Below are 14,613 nucleotides of genomic sequence, written 5' to 3'. Positions count from 1 at the left end.
TTTGCCAAACTGGTCTTCATCCTGTGTCTGATGTTGCACTGTGGTGTTTTAAAATCTTAGTGCTTTGAAATGTCAAACTTCATCTTCTTGGTGTCAAAGATGTTTCAAGACACTTGAAGGGAGAGACAGATCTGGTGTCTCAAGGCATGGGTACTGCATATTCATTTAGTAACTCTGTGCAGGTCTGTTAGCAGGTAATGCTGATCTAGCCGTACCTTGTGAAGGGTATGGTTATCAGATAAGGTTTTGATGGCTGCTTATCTCCAGCACTGGTGCTTGAAGAGGAGGGCATTGAAATGAACTCTGCAGTAAATACTAGAATAACTCATATTTCTTAAAGCCACTGGCATTAGTGACAGTAGAGCACCTATAATCTGCTGCTTGCTCAGATGTTCCTCCCTCACGCTGTTTGCTTATGGAAGGTATCATTTACAAGCTCCTGGGCAGTGAGAGCAGCCCTCTGTGTTTGCAAGACTCCCACCTAGAGACTGTAGCAAAAAATAGCATGCACAAAAGGGAGGAGGCAGAGAGACGGCAGTGCATTCTATAGATGCTCTCTTGCCCGTTGCAGCACTGAAGGACTAAAATCACCCTATGTGTAATTATCACTGGAATTCTAGTTAGCATTTGAAAGAAAAGGCTAACATTCATTTTATTTGGCAACAAGGGTGTTAATACAGATGAAAATACACAAGCAAATCAGTGCACTGCGGAAGATGAAATGCTTCCCCTGTCAATTCTCAAACACTATTAAATCCGCCCAGTTGAACACCAGTGCCTTGATGTCTGTCTCTTGCTTTGACCAAGGTATGGGAATACAATATTCTTAACGGTGAGTTATTGGATTTAAAATGTTTGGTTGCTTTGCTTTCTAGTATTGATTTTGTATAAAATACGCATATCAGCTCTATTTTGAGATTAGTTAATAAGAAAGCATTTTTCTGCCTTTTTTTTTTTTTTTTTTTTTTTTTGCACATTGATTTTGTCCTTGGAGCAGGAGCTGTTAAGGCTTACAGTACAGAAGGGACGCTAGGCTCTATAGATGCATCTTTAGTTTAAAAATGAAGTATTAATTTTCTGTTGTGATTGCTAATAAGGAATGTATTCTTTTTTTTAATTTAAAATAATTTCAAGTACTTGGACCAATTTTATCTTCTAGATAGCTGATCAGGCATTGAAGAGTTTAAGTCCCTTGCCAACACTGAGCATGCTGTTTTTATCTTGGAGGTGTGGGGATGTTAGTGCTGAAAGTTTGTTCACTGGAAGTTCATGCAGCTAATGTACAAAAACAGGAGCTGCATCAACTTACAGATCACTGATACTGAGCTTTGTGCATATGTACGAGTCACTGAAGTATTAGGAATAAAAATCAAGGTGAGAGAGAGCTTGGATTGGAAGGCCTACTTCAGGCTGAATGAAATACAGTGTTTAAGGAGTGATCTTGAAAGTTAAAATAAAAATGCAAAAAGCGAGACTGTCTAGAACTGTTGCAGAAAAGTTGGCAAGTAGTTAACTTACCGCTATATTAGAGACTTGGGTAACTATTAAATACAGAATATATTAGATTAGCAGACTTCAGAAAACTGACTTTTTATCCCTTAATGTAAAATTTCTTTGTTGTTGCTGTGTATTGCAATAATTAAGCTTCAAGCCGAAGGCTTCTGACCTTGTAAAACTTTTGACTGACTTTCATCAATCAAGTATTATGAAGAATTTATCCATCTATTCTGTGTTTAGATTTTTCTGGCCAATTCTTCTTTGTCCCCCCCCCCCCCCCCCCCCCCCAAGCTTAGATCTGATAAATTGCCATGTTATCTCAATTCTAAGACTGGCTTAGCTTGCGGTGTTACATTTCTGAATGTGTTTTTAAAATAGTTATTTTTCTGTGAACTTGTCACTATTGAAAGATGATTTATCTTGTTTTTCTTAAATTATTTGATAACTCTCTCAAGGCCTCCTTCTGTCATAGAATTACAACAACATGGCTTGCATTGTATGGAGCAGTCAAAATCAGACTGCTTGGTTTGCTCTTTTTTCATATGTATTGAATTTGGTTACTTGTATGTTGTCTCTATACTATGTTCACCTGTGAAAGGTACACATTGAATGCCATATCTTCATCTAAATGATCTGCTTTTTAAATATTACAGATGTGAGAGAGAAATCATTTCATCTTCACAAATATGTGGATGAATGTATGAAGCAACAGTAATTTTCCAGGGGAAAAAAATGTATATTTAAGTGCACTCAGAGATTGAGGTTTTCCATGTGTGATCTGGACACTGGTATATTTACATACAAGCTTACATGATTTTTATGTACTTAACTCTATGTTCTTTGAGAGATTTCATCCTGTTTGTGTTTCTGCAGTTCTGTATAATCATGATAGGGTTGACTGTGCAAGGGTAAACTCGTATATGTCCTCTGTTCTGTGGCAATCTATACTGTATGTTAGAAAACAGAACTAAGCTCTATATAACTATTCATGCCAAGAATCTGACTCTGCATCTTTTGCCTCTGAGGATTTTGCAGCAGAGTTTGGCCTGCTCGTCTAGGCTGTCTTTGCATTGTGCAGTTTTGAGACAGACATTTGTGCTTGTAGCTGCTGTGTAATGCAGTTACTGGAAAAGAACAGCTTGCTAATGTCCTTGGAGGCCACCGCCCATGTTTGGGGCAACCCAAGAATGATGTAAACTTCACTGTGGTATTTAAATAAATAAGAGGAAAACTCACTTCAAAATGAAATAACTCTGCTGCTATCTATAAGAAGATGCTTTCCTGATGTGCTGCAGAGTAGTACCTGTTTAAATTCAGACAGTGTCTTTTGTTTAGTGGTAGCTTTCAGTTTGTAGAGCAAGTACTGGACTTACTTTTTTTTCTGAATGCTAAAAAAGAGAATGAAGAAACCCTCCAACAGAAAACTTAGATATGTTGCTTATCTGCACTGGTCTAAGAATGAAGGCAAAACAGCCTGAACTTGTATGTGTAAAAAATCTTAGGTACTTTCCTCTCCTGAAAATTAGTTTTACAGATGCTCGTGCAAGAGCAATTGCAATTTGATGAAGCTGGTGCTCAAAGAATGGTCCTTTTTCTGATTCGAATATCTGAAGCATGAGGTATATGTTTGAAAACGTAAATTGGTGTGCTTGAGCTGAATGTCATTTGTCCTTTTTATCTAGCAAAATCCGCTTTTGCTGTATAAACAGATCAATTTGCTGTTAGACATGACTGATTTTTGTATGTGTATTCACATTTAGTATAAACACTCTTATAAAAATATTAGTAGTAACATAAACCTTCCTCATCCAGAAAAAATGATACTGAAGGGTTTTCTGGAGTCAGTCTGAACTCGGATCCTAATTTTTTGTAGCTGTTTGTGTTCCACCTCCCTGCATTCCTTAGACACTGATGTCTGAACATCTCCACCCTAGTAAGTTTTGCCCAAGTTCTCAAATGTGTATAGAGCCCTTGGGGGGGGCGGGGGGGGGGAATGCAATGCCTTTGAGATCAGCTAGGTAATGAGCATGTGTCCAGTTCTTCTGTCAAGAAAGAACAGAGAAAACCAAGGTACAATACATGTGTGCACACACAGAGAAACCCTCCAAAATATTTAGTGAGCACACTGAACTTAACTCTTTCTGGTGCTGCAAACTGGTAATTGATTTTTCAGATGTATATCATTTTAAAATGTTCTATGTTTTTTAAATGTTTTATGTTTTTAGAGAAGCTTCTGTTTGTGTTTTATAACATAAGTACTTTAAGGCAATTGAGGTATTAATTTTCTTTTTACTTAATCATAGCTTTCTTGGTCATTTAATATTTAGAAGGAGAATTAACTTGTGGGGTTTATCCTTGTTCCTATGCAGCGGATATAATTTCTACGGTAGAATTTAACCATTCTGGAGAGTTACTAGCAACAGGAGACAAAGGAGGTAGAGTTGTCATCTTTCAACAGGAGCAGGAGGTGAGTGCTAACTACTTAAAGTATATTTTCCTCTGTTCTCATTCATTTTCTGTTTAAAGGTGAAGATTTTATAACAAATTTTACAAAAACTGTATGCCTGTGTAATAAGTGATTAAAATTCTAAAATGAAAATTAATTATTGAAAACTTGGTGATATTGTTAGGAATGACTTCAGTTGTAAGATGCTAGCCTTTAGCTGTGGTCTAGACATTGCTTAAAGTGAAAATAAAAATGGGCGCTGCGATGGGACACCTGAAGACCTTGGGAAGGCTCTAAGTGGTTATTTAATGACACTTTACTTGGCAGTGATTGTTATTTCAGATTTCTCTGTAGTAGGGAGAATTGGCCTTAAGTGAGTATGTAACTGTGCCCTAAGATGTCCTTTTCCATTCCGAGATAAATCGGGTCAAATAGTTTAAGGCTCAGTCAACATCAATTCCTTTAAAGGATATAAAATTTTTCTGCTAGTTAAAATGTCTCACGTGGAAGCCTTAGTGCTAGGGCAGGTTGTCTTTAAAAACTATAGGACTGCATCCTTCATGCTGCTTTTGAGGAGCTGGAGTTTTTCTTTGTGTCCACGCTCCTTGTGCTCACATTTGAAGTTAACATTGAGACTACCTACTACTAACTGCTTTGTCTCTTATACAGAAGAGTATTTGTTGGTGGTAGTATTTAGTACATAATTCTAACTACAGCAGTGAAAAACATTGAAGGGAAGTAATTTTCAGTGTAGAGGAGTCAAAACTAGTAAACATCAGTGCCTTCACAAATCTTCCCCTCTTCCCCCCCCCCCCCCCCGAAAGTATGTTTGTGGAATGGGTCTGTATCCCTTTGTAGTGAATATAAACAGTTTGAATTGCTGCATTCAATGTATTTACTTCTAATTTATGCTGTAAATATACTAACTGATTACAGCTTTTGTCCCCCATGAGATCTGCATTTCTGATGCATCCCATCTCTGCATCAGGTACAGAATTCTTCCATCTCTTGTTCTAGAAAGTAAACTTGTTTCTCCGCACACTTGCTTACCTAGCTTTCATGTTTACACATATGTTTACACAAGCAGTGCATTTTCCTCAAAACTGAATTAGAAATGACTGTCCAATAAAATAGGCTTATTTCTGTTCCTCAACAAAATACAGCATCTCTTGCTTTAATCTTTTTTTCAGACTTCAGAGGATGAAACAGGTCACTATCTATTGTGTCTTTAGATGGTTTTAGTACTGGAAGCTACTGTGTTCATATTAAAATAGCAATCAACATTAGTATTTCTGCATAAGCGATAGCAAGGCTTATTATTAATCTGACAACCAAAGCAACTTGTGTTTTTTGTCATGAGAAATTACTAAATATTTTCTGTTATTTTTATTTTTGTGGGACACTTTGAGAAGCAAGCTTGAAGCTATATTTTCTAATTCTTTATAAGATGTTTTATGCAGTGAGTAGCTCAGCTAATACTAAAATCAGAGAAAAGTTACTGAGAACTGAGTCCATTTAGTATGATCTGTATGTGAACCAAAGATAAAATTTCAGGAGGAATTTAGGAAGTTCTGAAGTCCATTTTAAGTTTTCTTGTTAGTTTCAGAGCACTTCAAGACATTGCAGTGCCAAAGGGAACCAGGAGCACAGCCTCCAAATGTGATGAAAACTATTGTAATCTTCTAAGTCATGTGAGAATTTTTTAAACCTTCCCTACTACAGCAAGCCAGTTAGGTTATAGTACTAAGGACATCATTTCATTTTATACCTTTTTTGTTCACTGGAGAATTTTACAGACAACAACCTTCCTGATACCGTTAAAGGGTCTCTACTGCCCCTCTAAAGGTGGGAGAGCTGAGGTGGAGTGGTGGATTTAACTAAGGCCATATTTAGAAGTTGACTCAATTAGAATTTATTTTGGAGGGTAAAAAAGCAGTTTTGTCATCTCATTGCCTAGAAAAGTCATGCCATTACTTCTTTCCTCAGTGTTTGATTTAGTCCAGATTCTAAAATCTTAAACCACAAGAACTCTGCAGCTTGTTGCACTCTTCCTGCTGATGTAGCAGCAGCAACTTGTCTTTGCACATAAATCATTTTGGTCAGTTGGTGCCATCTAGTGGGGTTTGCCTGACTGACTAGCTTCACGCAAAGTTTCTTTGGCTAGGCTTTGAGATTAACTTATCCAGGGTATCCTTACTATTATCTTCCTATAGTTTAAAATCAGGCACAAACTTTTGCTTTCTTAAGTTCTGGGTTTTAGCTTGCCTCCTTTAAGGATCCTTTAAAGAATCATACACTTTTTAATTTAGCTAAAGGTTTAAATAGATAATTGCATCTTCTCAAGTAGGTTGTCTTTTAATAACTGACTCCTTAAATTTCTGATGCATAACCCATGGTTTTTATGCCCTCTTGTTCTGGGAATTTGGGTCTAGTAAGGACCATCTGGGTCCTCAGATTCAGTCTCACACGACTGGTTTTGGCATAAATTGACCTCCTCAGTGTTCAGGGAATGAACAATGCGAACTCTATTCCTTAACTCAGTAGGTGGTTGTGCCATAGGTACAACTGCCTACAGCAAGTTTTATGTGTAAAACTATCTACAAGGCAAATGTTTTTAAGCATTTTGGGTGGATTCACGTACCACCCTCCATCATGTTGCATTCCAAAGTGCTTTGCAAACTGTACATACAGGAAGAAAACCACTAAAATACAGTTGCTCTTTACAGAGTTACATAAGCGTGTGTAACTTCACTCTCTACTAAAATACTGCCATCTTTGGGCTGGAATGTGGCAGCTCTCCTGCAACGTAAAGCAAGTAACATTGCATAAGACTAAGGCAGGAAATGAATACTGTATCTAATTGAAACTGAAGGAGGAATTTGCATACATAGCCTGTAATTACCTAATTTGGAATGTAATATAAGGTACTTAGGCCAACACCTCTTCTTGTGGGTTTTTTTCCTTTTTTTTGAGTACCATAGGATGATCGAATGGTTTAAGTCTTACTTCTCATCCCAAGGATGGATTTCATATATTATTGTACTGTCTAGTCCTGTACAGTTTTACTAGAATATGCAAGAAATATATTTAAGGCTGAATCATTAGGGTGAGTGCTGAGTTGAAGGAAAGAACACTGAATCATGACCAGCATTTCCTAAAGCACAATAGATTTACTTTTGGAAGGTTCTTATTCAATGTAGTGACCCTGCTTAACTTGTTAGGTCTTACTGAAACTCAGAACAAAGTTCCTTCCGTTCTCTAGGGTGGGAAAGCCGGTATAATTGATAGGTGTGGTACAATATTCTAGTGCCAAATTTTATTTCTAAGGCACTTTTCTTCCTTTCCCCTTCCCCTCCCCCACAGTTTATTGTAAAATATATGAATTCCTGCCAGCCATTAATATAAGGGTGTGAAGCAAGAGAATATGATTCAAGGAATGTGACAAATGTGAGCTAGCAAGGATCATATTGAGAAGTATGTTTCAGTGAGGTATTAAGGGATGAAATGAATGGATGGACATGAGGCAGATATAAAAGAAGGAACAAGGTCCCTCATCAAGAACTTATCACAAGAAAGGCATCTGATGGTGCAACCTCTTGAAGTGCATGGGACAGGAACATGTGTCAGACAATGAAGCTTGAAGTGATTTCAGTTGCACCCAGTGAGCAGTTTCAGAAATGGTTCCAGTTTTTTCTCTGTCACCATACCCGTCGGAGGGAATTTAAGGTTCACAGTCCCTGCAGTGCAGTACTGGTGCTAGGAAGCCACTGCCTAAAGCATAGCTTTTAGAAAGAAGAGGAAATATGCAAGTTACGTATTTTTCACTTTTCCAAACAGTTCTTCCATCCTTAGGCTAATTTAATTGCAGGTATGACCTCTAGTGTCAAAGATGTATTGAGCTCAAGTGTGGGTTTTTTTTTCCTCATTTGCACAATAAGGAGGAAGAAAGAAGGCTCCTGAAAAACAGATTAGAAGTTTTCAGGGATTGAGGAGTGAGTTTACAAACTAGAATTGCAGACTGCTTGTGTAAATTTAGTGGTTACCTGTGGGATTCCCATGGTGTGCCTAGCAACCTGGGTTTTACCCACAGAGTAGGCTTGCCTTATGTGTGGCTGTTTCTTTTGGAGAGTATCTTCCTGAGGAAAATAAGATGAGATGTAACTAAAGATGAGAGAATACTACAGATGTAGGGGTTTTAAACAACAAAAAAACCTCACAGAAACAAAAACACCTTACCGAAACATTCATGCCTAGAACATTTAGGTTAAAAGTTAGTTTGTCACTTCAGCTGCTTTGAGTTAACACAAGAAGGGAAAGTGAACTTGCTGTAGATGTGTGTGATAATTATTCACATGGCTGAGGGGAGTTTCTGGAAATTCTAGGAATCAAGAGCTGCCACAGTAACTGTTTCTTTTTTGGTGCTTTCTTAACCAAAATAGTAGAAATTCTAATCATGTTCTTGCAAAAGAGATGATTCTTATTTTCTCTGTTTGCAGGCTTTTAAAATAAAGCAAGTTGTAAACTAAAGGATACTTGCAGTAAATCTGGCATAGGCAATAATAGAATCCAGAAGTCTTAGCATATTTTTATTCTAATTAGCCACCTGTACATAGCATGTACATGCTATGTAAATACCTAGTTCTGTCCTCTGCCTGCAGCCCTTGCAAAGCATTCTGTATACTGCATGTATATCTTGATCATTTAATTCTCTTTCTAGAACAAAACCCAGTCTCACAGTAGGGGAGAATACAATGTTTACAGTACCTTTCAAAGCCATGAACCAGAGTTTGACTACTTGAAAAGTTTAGAAATTGAAGAGAAGATCAACAAAATTAGGTGGTTACCCCAGAAAAATGCTGCTCAGTTTCTATTGTCTACAAACGGTAAGTTATGACTTAACTGTTTGTGAATGTGCAAAATTTAATATTAACTAGGTTCATTATTAGGAGTTTGTCTAATCCTTCCCTGTTCCAAAAGAGTTGGTAACAAGTTATTTTTAAATGCAGGTATCTAAGGATTTGGCTACACAAGAGTCATGCTGTTTAAATATGCTGCTGTTCCTTCTAATATAGATAAAAAAAATTCCTGCAACATGGAGCAGTATATTAGTGATTTCTTGATTTGGTTGCTTTATAGCAAAGGAATGTAGCTGAACTGTCAGTCAATATCTTCATATGTGTATAACTGCATCTGTGAGAGCTTACAACTCATTTGTAATAAACCTGATTCTAACTGAAACTTGCTATAGTAGTTCTTTTTCTAGAAGGAACAAACTGTGGAGGAGGTCTCTCTAAAGTATTTTATCTCGTCCTGTTTTCTTTTTGTAATTTTGAGGTGAAGCAACACTTCTATCCAAATGAAATTCGTATTTCCAAGCACTAGTTTTTCAGTTTTGTGTTGCTGGTACAAGTAGGTGGTCTTGTCTTGTTTGAAAGCTACACATCGAAGAGTATCAGTTGTGAACACTAATAACATGTTTTTGTTAGAGCTTTGATTTGAACCTGTGTGGCTGTTTCATTTCAGATAAAACAATAAAGTTATGGAAGATCAGTGAAAGGGACAAAAGACCAGAGGGCTATAATTTAAAGGAGGAAGATGGACGGTATAGGGATCCTACTACAGTTACAACACTACGGGTGAGTAGTTCATTCTATGTGAATTAGCCATTACTGTTTCCATTTGAGGCCAGCTGAGTGAGCATTTTAGTGGGTGAAAAGTAAGCTGGACACACTCGGGTGATTTTCTTTTTTTTTTTTTTTCCTCTCTTCCCCCTTCTCTAAAGGCGCACAGGTTACCCTGTAGCTTAGTAGGAAACTCGTCTGGGTCATGCCCCACTAGGTGGTTAACTTCACATTTTCTGTTATGTAACCCAGAACCCCAGCTGGCAGACATTTGAGTTGATTTTGAGATCTCTCCATCAGCTTGGTGTATTGTATGACTGATTCCATGAACGCACATGTGTTTATAGTACATTTGCATCTCAAACTTTCCCATTGCTTTGTATTTTGCAGGTGCCAGTATTCAGGCCCATGGACCTCATGGTTGAAGCTAGTCCACGAAGAATATTTGCCAATGCCCACACGTATCACATCAATTCCATCTCCATTAATAGTGATTATGAAACATACTTATCTGCAGATGACTTGCGGATTAATCTGTGGCACCTAGAAATTACAGACAGAAGTTTTAGTATCTTTTTTGCATTGTTTTATATGATGGGAACCTTTGGTCACAAAAAACTGCTGGATTTTTTTTCTTTTGTGAAGAGTTTTTGTATAGCATGTTTCTCCATTTCCTGGTTATTTCTCAGTAGCAGTTCTAATGACTTTTACTTCTGGAATGGGAGCTCAGCGTGATTCCTTTGGGCAATATAAGCAGAACTGGTTATTTGCATGTTGAATCCATGTTGTTTCACAGCATGGATTTTCCAAGTGGAAAAAAGGTTAAGGTTTCATGTTAGATGACCAATTATGGAAGGCAACATTACAGTAAACTCTTGAGAAAATGATCTTGACTTTCAGTAAGAAACAAGTCTGACAGCAGCAGTGCCCTCCCTTATCCTTATCTCAACTTAGTTTCTGTAACACTTTCATTCCTTTTTAAGTTCTAACCTTTAACCTCATCCCCTCTCACCTGTGCCCCTTAGAATGTTGTAAGCTGTAGGATTACAGGAATATGTATTCAGCCCCGTTACTGGGAACAAAGATTTGTAGACAAGTAAATCATTAGGATACTGAGCAGAAATCATACATGTCATCTTTATAATGCAGTAATAAAATTTAAGCAAAATAAGGTTCTACCTGGCAAAATTTGGGTGACATACTAGTATAGAGCAATGTAGCAAAATATTTAGCTTGCTTTTTAAAAGCAAGCTTTGGCTGTTGTAAGAATTAACTTTAAATTGATATGGAATGCAGTGTTAACAGTTTTGCATTCTAGACAAATTGTGGGACTTTGGATTTGATGCAGTTTGTGACTGGGCCACACAGTCTGACGCCGAAGTGTTGTCCTGCTTCCAAATTTCAAACTCTATAAATTCTGTTTGGCTAGTTGAGATATTTTGGTTATTTGGAGAAGCATTACAGAATACACTTACAAAGCTGAAAAATGTGTTGTGAAAACGAGAAAATTTCTTAACAAAATGCTGTAGATATTGTAGATATTAAGCCTGCCAACATGGAAGAGCTGACAGAGGTGATAACAGCTGCAGAGTTCCACCCAAACAGCTGTAACACATTTGTATACAGCAGCAGTAAAGGAACGATTCGTCTCTGTGACATGAGAGCATCAGCACTCTGTGACAGACATTCAAAATGTGAGTTCTGCCTTCCAATGTTCATTCTTTTGTGGAATTTGATGAAGTGTATACTAAAATATTAAACAGAAAATTGTATATATATGGTATTTCTTTAGTATATTAAATAGATCTAAAACCTAGCTAAGAAGTTAGATTCATATTTTTCCAGAGTAAGAGTAATGATTAACCTGGTAAGCAATTTAAATGGAGGAGTCTGCCTAGACAATAGGACTAGGAATGGCTTCCTGCCGACTTCAGCTGGTGAAACCCTAGTTTAGTTTGATGCCTGATCTGTACCTGTGCTAAAAGTCTTACATATGTGAATGAAGCCTCAAAATATTAGCAAATGCTGTATTTATGTAGAAGCTGATGTGGCTTACTGTTAAAACATTTCAGAGTATGGCAATTGTATCAAGTCTTTTGCATTGAGAGGTATTGTATATACCATAGGAAGACTAACCCACCATAGGAAGACTTAACCCACTGTGGCAAATTTATTGTAAACCTTTTCACTTTATTTAGGTGTGTCTTGGAAGAGACTTGAACATACCTCTTCACATCTGTCTTATTTCTTTCTATACAGTGTTTGAAGAACCCGAAGATCCTAGCAACAGATCATTCTTCTCTGAAATCATCTCTTCCATATCTGATGTCAAATTTAGCCATAGTGGTCGATATATGATGACTAGAGATTATCTATCAGTGAAGATCTGGGATTTAAATATGGAAAACAGACCTGTGGAAACATACCAGGTATTCAGTGAAAATATTAAAATGTTATAGGCTAGAAATGCAAACTTTCAAACAGGCTGAGTCTTGCTAATAATCTTGATCCAGCAGTTGAATCTTTGTCTATAGACCACTGTGTCCAGGCAAAGCATCAGTAAGATGAGTGGGTTCCACACACATGCCAAAGGGTCTCACTATTTGCAGGTGGCTTGCAGAACCAAAAGCTATGTTTGGGTATGTAAAACAGTCTTCCTCTTAGATAATGGGAATTTGTAAAGGTAATCTTCAGCCATAAGATAGCATGTTTGTTTTAGAGGCTTCAGTTGACTTCATATTCATCTGTTCCTTTCCTGGAGAAAGGAGAGTCAAAAAATTTCCTTTGCAAGAGATGTTTGGTTTTCAACTGACACTGAAAATTGCTGTGGTGGTGTTCAAGTGAGTTAATAAGAAAATTTCTGAAGGTTTCCTCTTCACCGTTCATAGGAAGATGATTAGTCACTGCACCATGATTTTTCAAAAGTAAACTCTGATTGATACTTTAAGACTTCTAAAAGAATAATAAGAAAGCTGCCTACCATGAAGCAAATAACATGTACTAGACAACTGCTCAGAGAGGGAAAGCATTCAGAAAAGTTGCCAAGTTCTGGAGATGTCTCTTTCTCCACCCCAAGTGATATATATATTTTTATATATATATATATATATTTTTATATATTTTTATATATATATATATATTTTTATATATTTTTATATATATATATATATATATATATAATCCCAAGTATATAATTCATGCATCTGTTAATCTTGCTCTTTATCCGTACAGTCAAAGGAGGGAGTTGTGTATGATCCTCTGAGTAAGGGGTAAACATGTTTGTGTCAGTTGCATAATTATTTTGGAACAGAATCTATCATGGTTATTTTACAAATACGTCATGTTCAGTATTCATTCAGTTTATCTAACTAATTTTTTTCCAGGTGCACGAATACCTCAGAAGTAAACTTTGCTCACTGTATGAGAATGATTGCATTTTTGATAAGTTTGAATGCTGTTGGAATGGATCAGACAGGCAAGTTTAATACTTCTCTGTATGCATTTAATTCTTTTTAATTTGGAGAGGAAAAGACCTTTCAAATTGCCTATTTAGAGAAGCATGGCCTCAAGTATCTGTCTCTTTATTCCTGGACTAGCTTGGATAATAATAGTACTTTAGGACGTGAACGTGTGTATATTAGCCAAAATTATAATTGTAGTTTAGGATTATAGAGAATTGCCTTAGTACACTAAATAAATGTAGAACTTGACTAGAGATTCATCACTTTGCTAGAGTGAAAGTATTAATCAAATGTTACAGCCACTTAAAAACTGAAGAGACTGGTGAAATATTATTTGAAAATCGTTTTTCACCAGATGTTATTTTCAAATGCAGTGTTGTTACTTTCCTCCTTTCTTCCCCCTCTTCCATCTGCAGCATTGTCATGACAGGATCTTACAACAATTTCTTCAGAATGTTTGACAGAAATACAAAGCGAGACATCACCTTAGAGGCATCACGGGAAAACAATAAACCCCGTACGGTTTTGAAGCCACGTAAAGTTTGTGCAAGCGGTAAGCGAAAGAAGGATGAAATTAGTGTCGACAGCCTAGACTTCAACAAGAAGATTCTACACACAGCCTGGCATCCTAAGGAAAATATCATTGCTGTAGCTACTACAAACAACTTGTATATATTTCAAGACAAAATGAATTAGGTTTGGCATTCCTAACTGAAGAGTCCACTTCCTACATAGTTGAAATAGTTGAATCTAGCATTTGTACCTGTAAACGAAAGAGAATGAGAGAGGTCCATTATGGCACCCCTTTCCAGTGTTTAAAAATGTGCCATATGACAACACATTTTTATAGCTACATGGAGAAAGCTCTGTTGATCTGTTACTGTGTTCTTCTCCATGTCTGCTAGCCATTTAGGTGAGGATAGGGCACTTTTTAATTTAAATGACTACTTGCACCATCTTGCCTAATGGACTAGATTGGACTGTATCAACATTGGTTTACTCCACTTTTTATGCCTTCCATTGTGATGACGTCAAACACAGGGAAAGCCTTCAATCATGCTATGGGATTTAATTGTGTAACCTCATTACTGTATCATTTGTGGCCCCCTTTTTTATTAAATACAGCTCATTCTTGCTGTGGCTTGTAGCATTCCTCCTCCTGGCCTCCTGGACTCCCCCTTTCCCTTTTATCCCCCTCCACCTAGCCCTGGTGGTGGTGTATAGAAAAAAAACAAAACAAAATAAAGCACATGAAATGGGTCCGTTTGGGGTCAGTGGTAAAGGGGGTCTGTGTTGCAACAAATGTTTTAATAAACAGTTGACTGTAATCACTCCTTGCCATGTCTGGCACCAAAAAAGAGAAAATAAGGAGAAAAACAAACAAACTACTGAATAAAAGTGACAAAGAATGGAGAATCTGTTTTCTTTTTTTAATCTACCTCTTTATACAAATACTCTGTGTTTTACCTTAGATGCATGAAAATAAAAAGATGTTTTTTGTAATGATTTTAACCAGTATTAATTATTTTTCATGGGAATGAAGAGAGGGAGGGATTTCACAAGTATCTGCATTCATTCATGAATGACA

General features: G+C 36.9%; 1 protein-coding gene across 3 annotated transcripts in view; it reads left to right on the top strand.

Moving 5' to 3' along the window:
- The window catches only part of PPP2R2A (protein phosphatase 2 regulatory subunit Balpha), a 43,452-nt gene extending 28,915 nt beyond the window's left edge, over positions 1 to 14,537 (top strand). For 2 of the 3 annotated variants that reach the window (XM_064497829.1, XM_026122352.2), the window contains exons 3-10: positions 3,867 to 3,964; positions 8,661 to 8,826; positions 9,467 to 9,579; positions 9,955 to 10,132; positions 11,094 to 11,258; positions 11,824 to 11,993; positions 12,948 to 13,039; positions 13,442 to 14,537. In XM_064497829.1, the coding sequence (XP_064353899.1) occupies positions 3,867 to 3,964; positions 8,661 to 8,826; positions 9,467 to 9,579; positions 9,955 to 10,132; positions 11,094 to 11,258; positions 11,824 to 11,993; positions 12,948 to 13,039; positions 13,442 to 13,721 (1,262 nt within the window). In that variant the 3' untranslated portion in view covers positions 13,722 to 14,537. Of the gene's footprint in view, positions 1 to 3,357; positions 3,431 to 3,866; positions 3,965 to 8,660; positions 8,827 to 9,466; positions 9,580 to 9,954; positions 10,133 to 11,093; positions 11,259 to 11,823; positions 11,994 to 12,947; positions 13,040 to 13,441 lie in introns of those variants that run through there. The other variant, XM_026122353.2, reaches the window with a different exon arrangement.
- Positions 14,538 to 14,613: the final 76 nt, after the last annotated feature.

The sequence above is a fragment of the Dromaius novaehollandiae genome, chromosome 26, assembly GCF_036370855.1.
Source record: "Dromaius novaehollandiae isolate bDroNov1 chromosome 26, bDroNov1.hap1, whole genome shotgun sequence".
NCBI lineage: Eukaryota > Metazoa > Chordata > Aves > Casuariiformes > Dromaiidae > Dromaius > Dromaius novaehollandiae.
The sequence above is the reverse complement of the archived record's forward strand: the minus strand, read 5'-3'. Positions and strand labels throughout refer to the sequence as shown.